This window comes from Scyliorhinus torazame, chromosome 4, assembly GCF_047496885.1.
Source record: "Scyliorhinus torazame isolate Kashiwa2021f chromosome 4, sScyTor2.1, whole genome shotgun sequence".
NCBI lineage: Eukaryota > Metazoa > Chordata > Chondrichthyes > Carcharhiniformes > Scyliorhinidae > Scyliorhinus > Scyliorhinus torazame.
Genome location: NC_092710.1, coordinates 203,385,465 through 203,405,678, shown reverse-complemented (window position 1 = coordinate 203,405,678; position 20,214 = coordinate 203,385,465). Strand labels below are relative to the sequence as shown.

The window sequence follows — 20,214 nt, the reverse complement described above, 5'->3', positions numbered from 1 at the left end:
ACCATGAAGCGCTGGAATTCCCTCCGCTTATCTTCTTCTTTAAAATGCTTCTTAAAACATGCCTCTTTGACCAAGGGTTTGGTCATTGGTCTTAATATTTCCTTATCTGGCTTGGTATCTTATTTTGTTTGATTGCGCTCCTTTATCAGGATGCTTTTAAACTGTACTGAAGTCCCTAACATTAATGAATACAAGTTTTTACTATTATTTTTATAGAGTCATGTTTATAGAATCATAAGAGTCTTTTTCCAATCTGGAACACTTGTGTCAGACAGCAAAATAAAGCACAGCTGCGACACGTAATAAATTCTACTGCAGATGTTATTTCACATATCATCCAAAATCTTACCAGGAACCTTTTACCAGAAATCTTTTACCCAAACATTCCTGTTTTCATAACTTTATTGTCGAAACATTGGCCCAGAGCAGTCAGTAAACATGCATTCAGTTGAATGCCAAGAAAACAACTAAAGCAGAAGCGGAAGCTTAAGCAAGATTTTTGATTTAAAAAGGACATTTAAAATTCAGTACACACGCATGCAGTTTTGAAACCAGAGGAAGATAAGATTTGGCTCAGCTACTGTCAAATTATCTGAATCTACATCTGCAAGACAAGGAAAGCTATCAGCACTTTTGGAACTGCAATGCAGAAATATACAGAATAACAGAGAGTGGGGTGGGGGCTATAGACCAAGAAATCCACGACTTTGATTGGAATCATGCTCCTATAGTCTTGCTTGTATCCCGCAAACCTTACCTCCCTTTCGAAAGGCACTTACTTAGCTCGTAACAATCTGCTTCACTTTTTTTCCCCTGCCAGGAGTCCATAATGATCACATTTTGTGCAAGGCAACTTAGTCTGACTTGGCACCTTACTCCCAAATTACTAAAATGTTACCTGGCTAAAGCTTGACAAATTCACTTAAAATTTCCTTGGAAAGTTTCACTTGATCGCACACTATACACGTCTTATTTTATTCAGTTGGTCTCAGTGGACACATACCTGGGAAGTATCTTCCATTAGTCCCCTGATGTTTTCCACCACGTCACTGCGCTTGTAGTGACGAAGAGCACTAATGAGTTTTGCCAGATTGGCTTCAGGATCTCGAATGGTCCAATGTTGTAAGGCTGCATACGCTCGTTCGTGATCTCCTGAATACCCATTGGAGAAAGCTGCTACTTCTCGTTCAGTTGCATTGGCGAGAAACTGGTATATGTCCTTCCACTGGCTACCAATCTGAGCTGCCACAAGTTTCAGAATGTCAACACCTAATTCAAAGAACATGAACAAGTTAGTAATAGCTTTGAATATTACCTCAATGTGCTGTTATTGACATATTTGATAATTCTTTCATTCTGTGGAAATGAGCTTAAACTCTAACAGGCAAAACAAAAAATTGGCAGTCACACAAACCTCTTTGCAGTAATCTAGATATTTGACATATGTAGAAAGCCATCAGCTTAACGAGTTCTAATGCTAATTCTTGTGGAGCCTATATAGACAGTGTTTCAATTGCTTGATATGAAGTTTACTCTCATTCCGTAGGTACATCTCAAGATCCCAGAAAGTCAAACAAATCAGATAACTTTAGCTATGAGCACAACTGAAAATTAGCCAACTGAAACCATGCAGTTCAGAGGCATAGAACTCGAACTGTCAGCTATGACAAAATGGCAAACAGGATTATATAGGACCAAGTGGGAGGAGTTCCAATCTCATTCCCAACTTTTCCCATTCCCAATCCCATCAAAGAACCAAGCTGAACAATAAAACTCAAACAGTGCCTTGATGTCTCGCGGAGCCACATAGATATCAGATTAATCAATCTGCCACAAATAATTTACTCTTCAATTTTTCCTTGCCATGTGTACTATCTACTTCAAAAAGAACGGAATGATAGCACCCTTCTTTATCTTCCACTTCCAGCTCATTGGTACATCAATGAGCTGGAGGGGGCAGCACGGTAGCATTGTGGATAGCACAATTGCTTCACAGCTCCAGGGTCCCAGGTTCGATTCCAGCTTGGGTCACTGTCTGTGCGGAGTCGGCACATCCTCCCCGTGTGTGCGTGGGTTTCCTCCGGGTGCTCCGGTTTCCTCCCACAGTCCAAAGATGTGTGGGTTAGGTGGATTGGCCATGATAAATTGCCCTTAGTGTTGTGTGGGGTTACTGGGTTATGGGGATAGGGTGATGGTGTTGACCTTGGGTAGGGTGCTCTTTCCAAGAGCCGGTGCAGACTCGATAGGCCAAATGGCCTCCTTCTGCACTGTAAATTCTATGATATCTATGATATCAACAAGTGCCAAACCTGAACCAAAGCTCTCATCAGCAGAGAGATTGAGAACTCTTCATGAACAGAATAGTCATCAGGCCACACACCATACAAGTGTTTTGCCACCATCATCCTCACAATAAATCAATAAACAGTACTTTCATTATTTCGAGGTGCAAAGTGTCAAACCTTGGATATACAAGCATGTGGTCTTGTACCCAGCTATAATTTCAAGACTCCATTTCCCCATCGGCTATTTAATGAAAATTTCCCTTCAATATGGTGGAAATATACATGCAGGAGAGCTGATGATACGACACTGATCATTCTAAAAATCCAAGTCAATTGCTATGCGTCAGACTCATCAACAACGGACTAACTTACATTCGGAACAGAGGGGCTTTGGATCTGCCTGGAGATCAAATTTTTTATTCGTTCATGGGATGTGGACATCGCAAGCTGTGTCAGCATTTATTGCCCATCCCAAGTTTTTTAAAAAATCTATATTAGTGTCACGAGTAGGCTTACATTAACACAGCAATGAAGTTACTGTGAAAATCCCCTCGTCGTCTCATTCGGCACCTGTTCGTGTACATTGAGGGAAAATTCAGAATGTCCAATTCACCTTAACTAGCACATCTTTCAGGACTTGTGGGAGGAAATCAGAGTACCCGGAGGAGCACCCGGAGACAAGGGGGGGAAACGTGCAGACTCCGCGCAGTGACCCAAGCGGGAATCGAACCTGGGACCCTGCCGCTGTGAAGCAACAGTGCTAACCACTGTGCTACCGTGCCACCCACTGCCCATCCCTAGTTAACAGTCAACCACACTTCTGGAGGTCTGGCGTCAATTGCAAGCCAGACCAGACAAGGACAGCAGATTTCCTTCCCTAAAGGACATTAGTGAACCAGATGGGTTTTTCCGACAATCGACAATGGTTTCATGGTCACCTTCAGACTTTTCATTCAGATTATTATTGAATTCAAACTTCACCATCTGCAGTGGCGGGATTTGAACCTGGTCGCCAGACCATTACTCTGGGTCTCTGGTTTATTAGTCCAATGACAACACCACTATGCCACTGCCTCCCAGGTATTAGCAACAGGGTGAGTATTTTCATCCTGAAGATGCTACCACTTTGTCACAAATTCATTTTGCTGTTTGTTTCTGGATCTTGCACAGATATTGACAGGAAAATCTAATTTAATTGATAACCAACCTTCTTTAGTCAGCAAGTTCTCATACCCTTGAATCTCTTAAATCTCTCTTCTCCAACTCCTTTTCTCTTTCACATTAAAAAAAAATACTGCCTCTTCACATCTCTATTTAGCTCATCTTTCATTTATTTGTGAATGTGTCTCAGTGAAGTGTCTCGAGATGTTTTGCATGTGTTGGGATCTGGGACGAGAACCCAATAATTTGTAAAATTATGAGGAAAGGATACTTGGCCATAGGAATGATAACACTGGCCAATAGGTATCTTTTATGTTAAAACAAATTATAACAAACATAATCAATCACATTAGCAACAAAGTAGCAGCATTAGAGTTAACAGTTTTAAACAAAGGGAAAAAACCTTTAACTTACTCCCTACATCTGCAATGATACTTATATATTATCCCAATTAAGCAAACCAACATAGTTATTAGGTTTATACGCTTTTCTATGTGCAAAGGCCCTGGAGAGAACCTTCCATGAGCCAGGCGAAGCCCTGTCTTGTCAGACTAAAATCCTGTGGCAAATTGCAAAACTACAGACACACCTGGTTCCACCATTAATTACATCTTAAGGTATTCCCCAGTCTCCTCCCATTCTGATGCCCAATGACCTGTTTATCCAGGACTAAGCACCATCCCTCATAATTTATCTACACCCCAGGGATCCTCCAAAATCGAAACAATGTTCTATTAGCCATCTAACTATATACAAGTAAATGGTTAAAACCAATGATCACTTTATTTTTATGACCACTTAATCACAGTTTTCCTAGCTATACTGCCTTTACACACCTTAAACCAAAGTTTTCAACATTGCTGCAACAAATATGAAATATAATTATAAAAAGATTCTTGCATTCATCACACAAGCCTAAGGTACATCATCCATCTAAGTTGTTTACGTAGTACCGTATATTTACAGATGGGAAGTAGAAGATGAATGATGATTACATTAAGGAATAATTCATGCTGAATACATGCCCAATGCTCCTATTGCATTAAAATCACAAGTCACTAACTGAAAGGACAAAGTGGGTTAGTGAGCAAATTCTCTGCTGAAGCTATTAAAAATCAATTTTAGAAGTAAAAGTTTAAAAATATGTATTTTGAGAATGGTCTTAGATCCATGTTATTTGCACCAGAGGTATTGGTTCTGGAGAATGATGCGGAACTATTGCTGAGTGCATAGGAAGGAACGGAGCCCAGAAAAAGCTGGAGAAGAAGTATCGGAATAGGATGTTGTGGACAACCATGTCAAAACGCCAGACCGACATAGAAGAATGAAGAGGAGGAGTTTAGTGCCATCACATTCAAACTAGCTGCCATTCATAATGTTGATAGAGTGTCGCCATTCTGTGGCAGAGTGGGAAACTGATTGGAGTGAATTCAAATATGAAGTTGTGGGAAAGAGGAGCATCAATTCAGGAAGCAACAACTCTTCTGAGGAAATTGGAGAGGAAAGTCGGGTAAGAGATCATTTGAAAGGGGGACAGCACCCAAGGAGAGGGAATGGTCAACGATATCTGCAAACATGGGAGCTTGGAAAGGAATTTGGATGGCCAGTAGGTTGGCCAGAAATCGGGTTGCGGGAGCAGGTTGTGGGTCTCATGGACAAGTTCAACCTGAAAAACAATTCGAGCAAACCAGATCAATAAATTCTTGGATACTTTTACTCATCTGTCTCAACTTTAAGACTTTATTAGTCGGTGCAACCTCATCCCGATGTACATTTGCTCAGAGAGGATCCTATATTACCCAAAACAAGGGATTGTTTTGTACAATTAAATCCAGACAAAAAAGGTATTAACTTTGATTTTGTTTTCAAATTGTTTACCATCCTAGTGCTTCATAATTTACACGCACTATTAACCAGCAGCTAAAGACCTAGCTGTTGCCAAGAGACAGAGCTACATGTCCAATTAAACAACCATCACATTCCTCTTTTCCACAACCAGACCACCAGTCCGTCTCCCCCCCCCCCCCCCCCACAGCCATCCAATCATAACAGCTGCCATGGATTTTACAAGACGGCCAGCAGAAACTCTGGTTTCTCTGAATTGCTGAAGACAGCGCCTGTTATTGAAGCTTCGAGGCTGCCAGGTTGCATAATGCTCTTGTTGCCAGGGGACACAAGAAGAAAACTATTTGCATGCCGCATCAAGCTTCTTGGCAGTTTGGTTTCAATTTCAGTCACATCACCTGTACATCTAAATAACTTGGTACGGTTACATTTTTTTCTGGGATTTGTTGCAGGAAATAAGTGAACATCCAGGGATAAAAATGAGTAGAAAAGGCTTTGGAAAAGGTACTGCAATAAAAATGATAAAGATTTGCGAGAAGTACAAGTATTAATGATTTTATTTAACATTTTTATTATTTGATGGATTTGTTGCTTGCAAGCCACTATTTGGAGAATTTCAAATTGCTTACATTTAGGCTGGTCAGAAATACAAAAGCAAGATTCAGAGATGTCAAATATCATGAACCTTAAGGCAACGTTTGCAGTTGTCAAAAGACAGGTGTAGCCCTCATCGGTTAATTATGCTTGTGCATCTCAATTACATTTTGCAGAAATTAAACCACCGCTGCTTCATGCTGCGGAACTGCAGAACCCAACATACTTATCTTGTCCTCCCAGAGATGTGAACAGTGGTTTTTCACCTGTATTAGCCAATTTACATTCAGGAGAGATTTCTTTGCATTGGGACTCCTTGGAATTAAAGAAATTTGGTTTCAATTGTAGTCACATCCCTTTTAAATCTAAATCACTTGCTATCGTTTTTACTGTCAAGATTTCCTGGAACAAGTGGATATAATTGTTGAAGCAACGATCAATGAGGGCAGCACGGTGGTGCAGTGGATAGTACTGCTGCCTACGGTGCTGAGGACCTGGGTTTGATTCCGGCCCTGGGTCACTGTCTGTGTGGAGTTTGCACATTCTCCCCATGTCTGCGTGGGTCACACCCCCACAACCCAAAGATGTGCAGGGTAGGTGGATTGGCCGTGCTAAATTGCCCCTGAATTGGGAAAAAAAAAATAACTGGGCACTCTAAATTTTTTTAAAAAGGAACAATCATTGAGTAGCCAGCCTAGATTGCAACCAGTGCAAATTCCATTTAAATCCACAGGCGCCGTTTATTCACAATGTCGCTGGGCTGCTCCAGCTAATGCATTAAGTACTCTCACTTCCTGCTGTTTACAGATCAACAACACAGCAAAAGTGATCCTGGCAGAGAAAATGCAACTTCTGGAATAGACAAATAGATTCATCATAATCTGGGAAAGAGGCAAGGGAACGATTCATGTGGAAACAAATATGAACCGATTATACTTTCTTCAACTGCTTTTGCATTTCGGCAGTTTTTTTGATCTTCGCTATTTATCTTTTGTATGCTGCCAACAAACTGCACAATGTTTGCCACCTTATTATTGGTTTTAATTCTTGCAAGGAATACAAGCATTGCTGTCAAGGCCAGCATTATTTTTTGATCTGTCAATGCAATTTGAGAAGATGGTGGTGAGCCACCTTCTTGAATCCCTGCAGTCAATGGGGTGTAGGAACGCCCACAGTGGTGTTTGGAACGGAGTTCCATAATTTTGACCCATCAACAGCGAAGGAACGACACTCTAATTCCACGTCAGGGTGGTCTATAGCTTGGAGGGGAACTTATAGGGGTTGGGTGTTCCTCTGCAGCTCCCACCTTTGTCCTTCTCGATGGTAGAGATCATAGGTTTGGGTGATGCTGCCGGTGGAGTTTTGGCAAGTTGGTACAGTGCATCCTGTATATAGTGCACACTTTTGTCACTGTATGTCATTGGTGGAAGGAGAAAATGCTTAAGGTGGTGGATGAGGTGCTAATCAAGCGGCTGCTTTGTCCATGACGATTTCAAGCTTCTCGAGTGTTGTGACAGCTACAATCATCCAGGCAAGTGGAGAGTATTCTATCAAATCGAGAGGTTCCTCCAAGTTGGTCTCTTCTGAGCAATGGTCTCCCAGGCACTGACGTCCATGTTGATTTTCTTGAGGGAAGCCATCAGGGTGTCTTTGAAGCGCTTCCTCTGTCCTTGTTCAGCATCCTTCCTTAAGCTTAGCGAAGAAGATCTGCTTTGGAAATCAGAACTCTGCCATCCTAAGCACATGGCTGGCCCAGTGAGTTGATTTTGGATGATCATGGCCTCAATGTTGGTGCTCTCGGCTCCTTCAAGGGACATTCTTCATTAATCTTGATGAAGGGAAAGGCCGGATCTTGCCCTGGGGCGGGTTGGCAAAGGACTCGAGGCTTCTTGAGGTTGAGGCTGAGACCGATTCTTTGGTATGCTTCCGTGAAGGTGTCAAGTATGGCTTGGAGATTCTCTTTTTGAGAGTAGAGATGGGCAAAGCATGCACAGAGTTGATGTAATAACAAATAACTGGTCTCCAGCATTACTTGGCATCTGTAGTTGATGCAGTGTGAGCAAAATAATCGATAGGAATAGGAGTAGGCCATTTCGCTCCACGAGCCTGTTCCCGCCATTCAATGAGATCTAAATGATCATTTAAGTACACACTTCTGCCTTTGCCCTATAACCCTCAACATCTGTGGATATTAAACATTTATGCGAACATATGAATTAGGAGCAAGAATAGGCCACTCAGTCGATCGAGCCTGTTCCAGCATTTAATAAGATCATGGCTGATTCAATTTTAATCTCAACTCCACGCTCTGCTTACTGCAGATAACCATTCACCCTTTGCTGACAAAAATCTATTTATTTCTGTCTAAAAGATATTCTGCCTCAAAGAACTCTGCCTCAACCGCCTTTTCAGGAAAAGAATTCCAAATTCTCACAACTCTAGGATAGGAGAAAAGAAAATTTTCTCATTTCTGTCTTAAATGGCTGACAGAATTTTTTTTGCTTTTAAATAATTTTTATTAAGGTTTTCATAAAATATCAATAACAAACTGAAACAGGAACCAAGCAGGGTTAAGTACAAAACACAGTCTAGAAAAGCAACCCTCCATACCCCCCTCCCCCCTGTACATAAATAATAAATTAACATTAACACCCCGACTTAACACAACAGGTATATACGCCTCCTCAGACCCTCCAGTGTAAATAACAAAAACAAAAATAAAGTAACCCCCCCCCAAGAGTTGCTGCTGCCATTGACCAATGTCTACCGTTCTGCCAGGAAGTCTAAGAACGGTTGCCATCGTCTAAAGAATCCTTGTACCGACCCTCTCAAGGCGAATTTCACCCTCTCCAATTTAATCAACCCCACCATATGGTCGATCCAGGGTCCGACGCTTGGGGGCCTCGCATCCTTCCACTGAAGAAGAATCGTTCGCCGGGCTACCAGGGACGCAAAGGCCAGAATACCGGCCTCTTTCGCCTCCTGCACTCCCGGCTCCTCTGCGACCCCAAATATTGCAAGCCCCCAGCCCGGTTTGACCCTCGACACCGTCCTCGCTACGCCCTTCCAAACTTCCTCCAGCGCTGGGCATGCCCAGAACATATGGGTGTGATTTGCTGGGCTCCCTGAGCAGCTAACACACCTGTACTCACCCCCCCAAAAAACGGCTCATCCTTGTCCCAGTCATGTGTGCCCTGTGCAGCACCTTAAGCTGTATGAGGCTGAGCCTCGCGCACGATGAGGAAGAGTTCACTCTCCCTAGGGCATCTGCCCACTTCCCTTCCTTAATCTCCTCTCCCAACTCCTCCTTCCACTTACCTTTCACCTCCACCACCGAGGTATCCTCCTCCTCCTGCATCACCTGGTAAGTTTCCAAGATCTTCCCCACCCCCCCACCCCCGAGAGCACCCTGTCCTGTACTGTATGTGGCAGCAGCCGCGGGAATTCCACCACCTGCCGCCTGGCAAACGCCCTTACCTGTAAGTACCTGAAGGTGTTCCCCGCGGGGAGCCCGTACTTCTCCTCCAGCTCACCCAGGCTCACGAACTTCCCGTCCACAAACAGGTCTCCCAACCTTCGTATCCCTGCCCTGTGCCACCCCGAAAACCCTCCATCTGTTCTCCCTGGGAGTAACGGGTGGTTCCGCCATATTGGGGTCCACACCGAGGCCCCAAATTCCCCCGTGCCGCCTCCACTTCCCCCAAATTTTGAGGGCAGCTGCCACCACCGGGCTCGTGGTATACCTCCTAGGAGGGAACGGCAGCGGCGCCGTTGCCAGCGCCCCCAGACTCGTACCCACACAAGACGCCGTCTCCAGCCTCTTCCATGCAGCCCCCTCCATCACACACTTGCGCACCATCGTCACATTGGCGGCCCAGTAGTATCCACAGAGGTTGGGCAGGGCCAGTCCACCCCCTATCTCTACTCCGCTCCAGGAACACCCTTCTCACCCTCAGAGTCCCTCGCGCCCACACAAACCCCATTTATACTCCTGTTGACCTGCCTAAAAAAGGCCTTCAGGATAAACACGGGGAGGCACTGGAACAGGAACAAAAACCTTGGGAGCACCGTCATTTTGACTGACTGCACCCTACCCGCCAAGGACAGCGGCAACGCGTCCCACCTCTTGAACTCCTCCTCCATTTGCTCCACCAGCCTTGTGAAATTAAGCCTATGCAGGGCCCCCAGCTCCTGGCCACCTGGACCCCCAAATACCTGAAGCTCCTCTCCGCCCTTTTTAGTGGGAGCTCGCCAATCCCCCTCTCCTGGTCCCCTGGGTGAACCACAAACAGCTCGCTCTTCCCCATGTTGAGCTTGCACCCCAAAAAATCCCTGAATTCCCTAAGGATCCTCATTACCTCCGACATTCCCCCCACCGGGTCCGCCACATATAGCAGCAAGTCGTCCGCATAGAACGACACCCTATGCTCCTCTCCACCCCGCACCAACCCCCTCCAGTTTCTCGACTCCCTCAGTGCCATAGCCAGGGGTTCAATCGCCAGTGCAACCGAAAATACTTGGACCTCCTCCTGTTTGTGGCCACACTCGCCATCGGGACCTCATACAACAGCCTAACCCACCTGTCAAACCCCTCCCCAAACCCAAACCTCTTCAGCACCTCCCACAGGTACTCCCACTCTACCCTATCGAAGGCTTTCTCAGCGTCCATCGCCACCACTATCTCCGCCTCCCTCTCCGGCATCATGATAACGTTCAAAAGCCTCCGCACATTCACGTTCAACTGCCTCCCCTTCACGAACCCAATCTGGTCTTCGTGGATGATCTGCGGCACAAAATCCTCAATCCTCGTGGCTAAGACCTTCGCCAGCACCTTGGCATCTACATTTAGCAACAAAATCGGTCTGTAAGACCCACACTGCAGGGGATCCTTGTCCCGCTTCAGGATCAAGGAGATCAGTGCCCGGGACATTGTCAGGGGCAAAGCCCCCCGTCCCTTGCCTCATTGAAGGTCCTAACTAGCAACAGGCCCAACAGGTCCATATATTTTTTATTGAATTCGACCGGGAAACCAACTGGCCCCGGTGCCGTCCCCGCCTGCATGCTTCCTATACCTCTGGTCAGCTACTCCAGCCCAATCGGAGCCCCCAATCCCGCCACCAGTCCCTCCTCCACCTTCGGAAACCTCAATTGGTCCAGGAAACGGCCCATCCCTCCCTCCTCCCGTGGGGGCTCGGACTGTACAATTCCTCATAAAAGTCCCTGAAGACCCCATTGATGCCAACCCCACTCCGCACCACACTCCCTCCCCTGTCCTTAACTCCCCCGATCTCCCTAGCTGCGTCCCGCTTCTGAAGCTGATGTGCCAGCATCCGGCTTGCCTTTTCCCCATACTCATAAATCGCCCACTGGGCCTTCCTCCACTGCACCTCCACCTTCTTGGTGGTCACCAGGTCGAATTCGGCCTGGAGGCTGCGCCTCTTCCTCAACAATCCTTCCTCAGACACCTCCGCACACCTCCTGTCTACCCTCACCATCTCCCCCACCAGCCTCTCCCTCTCGCCCCGCTCCCTCCTCTCCTTGTGGGCCCTAAAGGAGATCAGCTCTCCCCTAACCACCACCTTCAGTGCCTCACATACCATCCCCACTCGGACCTCCCCTTTATCGTTGGCCTCCAGGTACCTCTCTATACTTCCTCGGACCCGCTCGCTCACCTCCTCGTCCGCCAACAGCCCCATCTCCAAGCTCCACAACGGGCGCTGGTCCCCCTACTCCCCCAGCTCTAGATCCACCCAATGCGGGGCGTGGTCCGAAATGGCTATCGCCGAATACTCGGTATCCTCTACTCTCGCTATCAGCGCCGTGCTCAAAATTTAAAAAGTAGATTCGGGAATAAGCCTTATGGACATGTGCGAAGAATGAAAATTCCCTAGCCCCCGGCCATGCAAATCCCCAAGGGTCCACCCATCCCATCTCGTCCATAAACCCCCTCAGCACTCTAGCCGCCGCCGGCTTCCTAACCGTCCTAGACCTGGAGCGATCCAGTGCCAGATCCAGCACCGTGTTAAAGTCTCCCCCCATTTTCAGGCCCCCCACTTCCAAGTCTGGGATCCGACCCAACATACGCCGCATAAAACCCACATCGTCCCAGTTCGGAGCATACACATTGACCAGTACCACCCTCTCTCCCTGCAACTTACCACTTACCATCATGTACCTACCACCATTATCTGCCACAATGCTCGACACCTCGAATGACACCTGCTTTCCCACCAAGATCGCCACCCCTCGATTTTTGGCATCCAGCCCCTAATGGAACACCTGACTTACCCACCCCTTTCCTCAATCTTACCTGGTCTGCCACCTTCAGGTGTGTCTCCTGGAGCATAACCACATCCGCCTTCAGCCCCTTCAGGTGCACGAACACGCGGGCCCGCTTGACCAGCCCATTCAGTCCCCTTGCATTCCAGGTTATCAGCCGAATCAGGGGGCTACCCACCCCCCTCCCCCGCCGACTAGCCATAACCCCTCCTCGGCCAGCCACGCGCCCGCACCCCACGCCCGTTCCCCACGGCAGCAGACCCCTGTCTCGACCCCCCCACTCGCTCCAACTCCACCTTGACCATCCCACCCCCCCCCCCCCCCCCAACCCCCACCTAGGACCCATCCCAGCTGCTTTACTTCTCCCCCCCATTGCACTTCCGCAAGTCAGCTGACTCCTGCTGACCCCGGCCACTCCCGCTTCTCCTTCGACTCCTCCCATTGTGTGACACACCCTCCTCTTCCGTTCCCCATCCACAGGCTCTTCCCCCTCCCCCTTCCATCCTAAGCGCGGGAAGCAACCCTTGCTTCCCCGCCCCGGCCCCACCCCTCCAGTCTTCAGCGCGGGAAAAAGCCCGCGCTTTCCACCTACCTGGCCCCGCCACCTCTGACGCAGCTCCTTTTCCAGGCCCAGTCCCCTCACCCCCGACTCGGGCCTCATCTCACCGCCAGCCATCCACACCTGTTCCATTTGCTTACCCCCCCTCCAAGAGCCCTTCCGACCAACCCAACCGAAACAGTGCCCAACCTGCCCTAACCACCCTCACCGACCAGAAAGGGAAAAACACAAAGAGAAAGAAAGCAAGAGCAAAGAAGCCCCCCTCAAAAAGTAATTTATCAACCGCAGTCCCCAAACGCCCATCCCGACCCTCAATCTATGTCCAACTTCTCGGCCTGAACAAAGGCCCACGCCTCCTCCGGAGACTCAAAATAATGGTGCCGGTCCTTATAGGTGACCCACAGTCGCGCCGGCTGCAACATGCCAAACTTCACCCCCTTCCTGTGCAGCACCGCCTTCGCTCGATTGTACCCGGCCCTCCTCTTCACAACCTCCGCATTCCAGTCCTGGTATATTCGAACCTCCATGTTCTCCCACCTGCTGCTCCTCCTTCTTGGCCCACCTGAGCACACACTCCCGATCAGCGAACCGATGAAACCGCACCAGCACCGCCCGCGGTGGCTTGTTAGCCTTGGGCCTCCTCGCCAGCACTCTATGGGCCCCTTCCAGCTCCAGGGGCCCTTGGAAGGACCCTGCTACCATCAGCGAGTTCAACATGGTGACCACATAGGCCCCCACGTCCGTCCCCTCCAGCCCCTCCGGGAGGCCCAGAATCCGCAGATTCTTCCGCCTCGACCGATTCTCCATCTACTCGACCCGCTCCTGCCATTTCTTGTGGAGCGTCTCGTTCACCTCCACCTTTACCGCCAGACCTAAGATCTCGTTGTCGTTCTCGGAGATCCTTTGTCGGGCCTCACGGATCACCACCCCCTGGGCTGTCTGTGTCTCCAGCAGCTTAGCAATAGAAGCCTTCATCGGCTCAAGCAGGTCCGCTTTAATCTCTCTGAAGCAGCGCTGGATACCCTCCTATTGCTCCTGCGCCCACGCTGCCTGATCTCCGTCCACCGCCATTTTGTCCTTCGTCCCTCCCTTCTTCGGGTCCACCGCCACCTTTCTTGTCGTCCCGCTCCTAGTTAAAGCCATATACTGACGGGGAGCTGTTATTAACTCCTTCCCACACCGGGAAACGTCGAAAAAGTGCCGTTGGGGCCCCTGAAAAGAGCCCAAAAGTCCGTTTTTGCGGGAGTTGCCGAATGTGCGACTTAGCTCCGCATAGCCGCAACTGGAAGTCACAGAATATTTTTAAATAGTGAAGTCTTCTAGATTCTCCCACAAGAGGAAACATCCTTTCCACATCACCATCAAGTCCCCCTGGGATCTTATGTTTCAATCAAGTCCCCTCTTATTCTTCTAGGCTCCAGCAGATACAAGGCTAGCCTGTCCAGCCTTTCCTCACAAGACAACCCACCCATTCCAGAATTAATCCAGTAAACCTCCTCTGACCTACTGCCAATGCATTTACAGCTTTTCAGTACTGTACACAGTATTCCAGATGTGGCCTCCCCAATGCCCTTGAAGCATAGGCACGGTAGCACAGTGGCAAGTACTGCTGCCTCACAGCACCAGGGACCTGGGTTCAATTTCGACCTTGGGTGACTGTGTGGAGTTTTCCCTTTTCCCCTGTGACTGTGTGGATTTCCTCTGAGGACTCCGGTTTCCTCCAAAAACGTGCAGGTTAAGTGGATTGGCCATGCGAAATTGCCCTTTGGGTGGGGTTACAGGGCGGAGGTTTGGGCATAGGTAGAGTGGTCCTTCGAAGGTCGGTGCAGACTTGATGGTGCGAACAGCCTCTTTCTGCACTGTAGGGATACTATGACAACCTCACTACTCTCCATTCAATTCCCATTGCAAGAAACTATAACATTCTCTTCGCTTTGCAAACTACTTGCCCTGCCTGCATATTTACCTTTTGTGATTCATGCAATAAGACACCCAGATACCACTGCATCGGAGCTCTGCAATCTCTTACCATTTAAATAAGAAGCTTTTCTTATTCGTCCTGCCATAATGGAAAACCTCATCTTTACCCACATTATATTCCATTTTCTAAATTTTAGCCTACTCCTCACTCTCATGTCTTCTTCACAACTTAGCTTCTTACCTATCTTTGTGTTGACAAATTTTGCAACCATACCACCTGTCCCGTCATCCAAATCATTTATGTAAATCATAAAATGTTGAGGCCCCAGCACTGATCCCTGTGGTACACCACTCGATATATCCAAATCTGTTGCCTATTAGTTAGCCAATCTTCTATCCATGAATACATGTTACCCCCGACACCATGAGCTTATATTTCCGCAATAACCCTTTCATGTGGCACCTTATCAAATGCCTTCGGAAAATCTAAATACAGTGGGCACAATTCTCCCATCGGGAGTCTAAGTGCCGACGCCGGAGTGAAAACCGGAGTGTTTCACTCCGGCGTCGGAGCCCGCTCCCAGCCCCCTATTCTCCCGCCCCCGGGGGTCTTGGAGCGGCGTTGCATCATTTACACGTGCCAGGCCTTGGCACCGTGTAAACAACGCGGCCGCGCCACGTAAATGACATCACCCGCGCATGCGCGGGTTGGCCAGCGCCAACCCGTGCATGCGCGGTTGCCGTCCTCCCCGAGGCCGCCCTGCAAGAAGATGTCGGATGGACCTTGCGGGGCGATGGAGGAAAGGAGGTCCTCCTTCAGAGAGGCCAGTCCGCCCAGTATATCCACGGGGTCCCCTTGATCCACAGCATGTTACTTCTTCAAAGAAAGCCAATAATATTTTTTAATTTTTAGAATAAATTTCGAGGATCCAATTTTTTTTTCCCAATCAAAGAGCAATTTAGAGGGGCCGGTTCACCTGCCCTTCACATCTTTTGGGATTTGAGGGTTAGACCCATGCAGACACGGGGAGAATGCAAACTCCACACGGACCTACCGCTGTGAGGCAGCTGTGCTAACCACTGTGCCACCCTGACTCCAATAAATTAGTTTAACAAGATTTTCTTTGCAGAAAGCTATGTTGCCTGCCTGATTACCCTGAATTTATCCAAGTCCCCGTTATAACATCTTTAATCATAGCTTCTAACATTTTCCTTATGGCAGAGCTAACTAGCCTATAGCTTTCTGCTTTCTGACTCCCTCCCTTTTTGAAAAAAAAAAGTGACAATTCCCGTCTTCCAATCAAATGGAATCTGCCCCAAAGAGAGCATTTTGGAAAATTAAAACCGGTGTGTCAACTACCTCACTGGTGCCATGTGAAAGTACCTTTAAGAAATGGATGTTTATAAATGGGTATGTATATAAATATCTGTAGTGAGAGTATCCTTAAGAGATGGGTGTTTATTACTGCAGTGATGTCAGAGAGTGGGTGGAGCTGGGCTGTTAGCTTTTTACTTTCGTTTTAGGCTGTTTGCTGCAGGGTGTGTTTTAGTTTCTTTTTCAGAGCTGGATAACAGCACTCACAGCCAGAAGGGGTATTAGTCTCTCTCTCTCTCTAATCTAAAAACTGCAAATCAATCCTGGTGATTTAAAACTAATAACTGCTCTCAGTAGTGACTTTAACATGATGTGCTTCTGTTTTAAAGGTTTTTTAAAAAAAACGTCTTCTGGATGTTAAAAGGAAAGCTTAAAGGATTACTTAGTGTTGTATTCTTTGGGGGTTGTATTTGAATTGATGGTTGCTAAGATGTTCACTGTTTGTTTTAAAAAGGTTAACTTGAGTTCATAGAATAAACATTGTTTTGCTTTAAAAAATACTTTTCTATTTCTGCTGTACCACACATGTAGAGTGGGCCATGTGCTCCCCATACCACAATCTAGTAAAAGTTGTGGGCCAGGTGAAGTCCATGATACACTTTGGAGATCTCTAAACCCTGGCCCATAACACTAGCCACTTCTTTTGAGACCCGAGGATGAAATCCATCAGGACCCAGGGATCTGTCAACCTGCAGTTCCAACAATTTGCTAAGTACTGCTCTCCTGGTGATTTTAATTCTACAAAGTTCCTCCCTCCCAATTCCTGATTTACAGCTATTTCTGGGATGTTATTTGCATCCTTTAGAGTGAAGACCGATGCAAATTACCTTTTAATTCATCTGCCACACCCTTATTTTCCATTATTAAATCTCCAGGCTCATTTTCTATCGGACCAATACTCACTTTGTTAACTCATTTGGTTTTTAATTCATCAGAGCTATAAAAAACACAACTAATTGAGCATCAATGGCCATTTGCATTAGAGTTCCAAATTTCTACGATCCTAAACATGCAGAAGTGTTGCCTAAATTTACTCTGTCCAGCTCTCATTTTCAGCCTATGTTCCCTGGTCCTAAACTCCCCAACCAGTGGAAATAGCATCTCACAATCTACCCGATCTGTTCCCCTTAATACCTTACTCCTTAGTCTTCTAAATTCCAGGGAATACAATGCAAGCTTGTCTAACCACTGCTCATTTTTTTTTTTACCCTTGGGTCTGTACCAATTCGACTAAATCCAGCTGCACTTCCTCCAAGGCAAATATATCCATCTTTCTTAAGGTGTGGTGCCCAGAACTGTTCATAATGCTTCACGTGTGATGTAACCAGGGCTCTGCATAGCCAAAGTGCCCATGTCCTTGTATTCTAATCCTCTAGATATAAAGGCTTACAGCTGCATTAACTATCTTGATTAGTTTCTGTACCTGTTCATGACAGCTTACCATGAAACTGCCACCGTAAGTCTCTTTGGTCCTCCACGATTTCTAGCTTTTTACCATTTAGAAAGTATCCTGTTGTATCCCTTTTAGATCTGAAGTAGATGACCTCACATTTGTTTACATTAGAATCCATTTGTCACAGTTTTATCCACTCAACCCATCAGCAACTCTGATTCAACATCAGTTTCCTTGGGATTTCCAGCATGCTTGACTCTTGATTGTAAATGGTAACAAGAGTAATTATTTATCACATCTGCCACTGCCTGATTTTCACTGACAATATTGTTACCAGTTTTTAAGGTCCACATTGCTGTTGACCACTATTTTTCAAAATGTAATGATAAAGACAGTGCTGATTTTGACATTGTTTGCAAGTTTCTTTCCATACACCCTTGCAGCTCTTACTACCTTTTGTAACTCTTCGCTGTTGTATACCTCTTTAGTTGTCTGTGACACAGTCTTTGAGCAATTAGAGTTCTTACAGCCTGAACATGTTTTGTATCAACTTAAAATTCTTCGAGTACTTCCCACTAACAGTTTGTAATTAACAAACTGGCTCAGTGAGTTTCACCGAGCATTCTTATCTCAAAGCTGATCTGTGATTGAGTTAATGTTTCCCTTTAACCAATGTGGCTCAATTGGCTTATTTTACCTTTCTTGGAAGTTTTAACTCAAACTACTGAAGATCATTTTTAGCAAGGGGAAGTGTACAGCCTAAAATGATGGAAACAAGTGCTGATAGATTCCTCTCACAATCTCTGGCTACGACTCCTTTAGAATGCAATGCAGATTTACCCATGAAACTGGCATTAGGTTCAACAGAGTACAACTTCTGTGAACTTCACTGCTTTCCCATAACTGTGGATGAAATAGCAGCAGCTCCACCCTCTAACCAAAGAATATTAACATCAAATTCAATCTCAACTCCTCCCCACAACCATTTGAAAAGGGAGGATTAAAGACCAATTCAAATGCCTGACACAGGTCTGATTCCCATTCTATAGCTACTTTGGGACAAAAGAACACTAAGACCCCGTCTGCATAACTTTGTAACCGCCTTTATTCAAGCCAATGAAACTAGTTTTCGTCTCGGGTTTCTCACCCTTAAATGAATGTGAAATCCTATCAGCCTCAATTTCATTTCATGTCCTGAGCAGTCTTCCCGAGACGATCCTTTACTATGAGCTCATCAATTAATCATGTCTCAGTATACACTACCAGGTCCGAAATAGCCTGCTCTCTAGTTGGTTCAACAATATATGACTGGATTCACCATTTGGGAGACTATGTGCTCCCATCGAAATCAAACACCATGGGTGGGTTTCTCCGTTGCCAGACGCCGATATCGTAATCGGTGATTATGCAGAGAATCAATTCCGAAGTGGAAATCGGGGCCGGTTTGACGGCGGTCCACCATGCTCCGCCCCCTCTGAAATGGTGTCATCACGTCACGCGCCACTACAACGGTGTTGGCGCGTCATCGACCGGCCCTCCACGATACTCCACCTCCGCCCCCAATTTGTCGAGTTCCCGGCGGCGTGGGACAGGTGTGGTCTCAGCCGTGTGGGAACACGGCGTGGCGGCAGCGGACTGTGTCCAACGCTGTCACACTTGGTCGGGATCAGTGCGGCTGGCCGGGGTGGGCTGTGGGGTCGCAGATGGTGGGTCAAGTTCGCACATGGCCTGCACCATGTTGTACGGCGCAACTGCTGCAAGTCATCAGACGTGCGCATGCGCGGCAAGGGACCCGGCCATTGTCCTCCCGTTTTCGGCACGGGATCACGGAATTTCACCCGGCGCCGGTGCTAGTCCCTCACCTGCCCTGGAATCGCCCCTCACCGGTCCTGGAATCGGTGAGGGTTTCACACAGATTCTTTGATTGTAAAAGACCATGCATGCTCCACTGGCATCAGCACTTAGCATTGAAACAAAGAATCCAGTCCCGTATGACTTGCGTTCCGTTGGGGGCGCTGCTTGTTCTTCGATTCAAGAAATGCAAATAGGCGGACCAGTACTGTGCTGGTACAAATTGTTAGCAATTCCCGGACCAGCACTTGGTGTAAAGACTGGGGCCGAAAACGCACTAGAGCTGCTTTTCAGCACTCCGTTCATCAAGTACTCATTGCAGCTACGAAGATGGGTCAGAGAAGACCCGCACCACCCCCCAATTTCAAGACTGAAGTGGACCCACTGCTCGATGTCAGTGAGGAGAGGAGGGACACCGTCTTCCCCAGGGTGGGCCGCAGACGCAAGCCCATCCTCCTGAACAGCATCTGGGAGGAGTTGGCAGAGGCAGTCAGTGCTGCCAGCCTCACCAAGAGACGACAGCTCGTGGGCCACTTGGGAGGCCTGATAGGAGCACTGTGCCACTGAAGGTTCCAAAGGCCATAGTGCATGTGTCCTTTGGTTGGGGTGAGCTTTGCTATTCCCTTACTTCTGTACTCTGGGAATGCACTTCTGATGAGTGCACTAAAAAGTGCCAACACCTGGTGGGCCAGTGATTAAGTATGGCCACATCCACCCCATTGTTGATATAGCTGGGGTCTGAGTGTTTCGATAGGGGCAGCCTGGGTGGGCTCCCACATCACCAGAGGCTCCCTGAACATTTACAGAAATGTGAGCGACTAGGAGCCTGTAAGTAGTACGGAGTGTGTATAAATCATATACTGCCGGAATGGCGGTCTGAGACAAGCCACCCAATCCCAAGGAGGACACCCAGAGTCCATGGACTTGGCATCAAATCGTTCCCTTCCAGTCC

At 47.2% G+C, this 20,214-nt stretch overlaps 1 protein-coding gene across 2 annotated transcripts in view; it reads right to left on the bottom strand.

Moving 5' to 3' along the window:
- The window catches only part of tnfrsf21 (tumor necrosis factor receptor superfamily, member 21), a 115,376-nt gene that overhangs the window by 49,618 nt on the left and 45,544 nt on the right, over positions 1-20,214 (bottom strand). For both annotated transcript variants that reach the window (XM_072499138.1, XM_072499140.1), the window contains exon 4: positions 1,004-1,269. In XM_072499138.1, the coding sequence (XP_072355239.1) occupies positions 1,004-1,269 (266 nt within the window). The remainder of the gene's footprint in view (positions 1-1,003; positions 1,270-20,214) is intronic.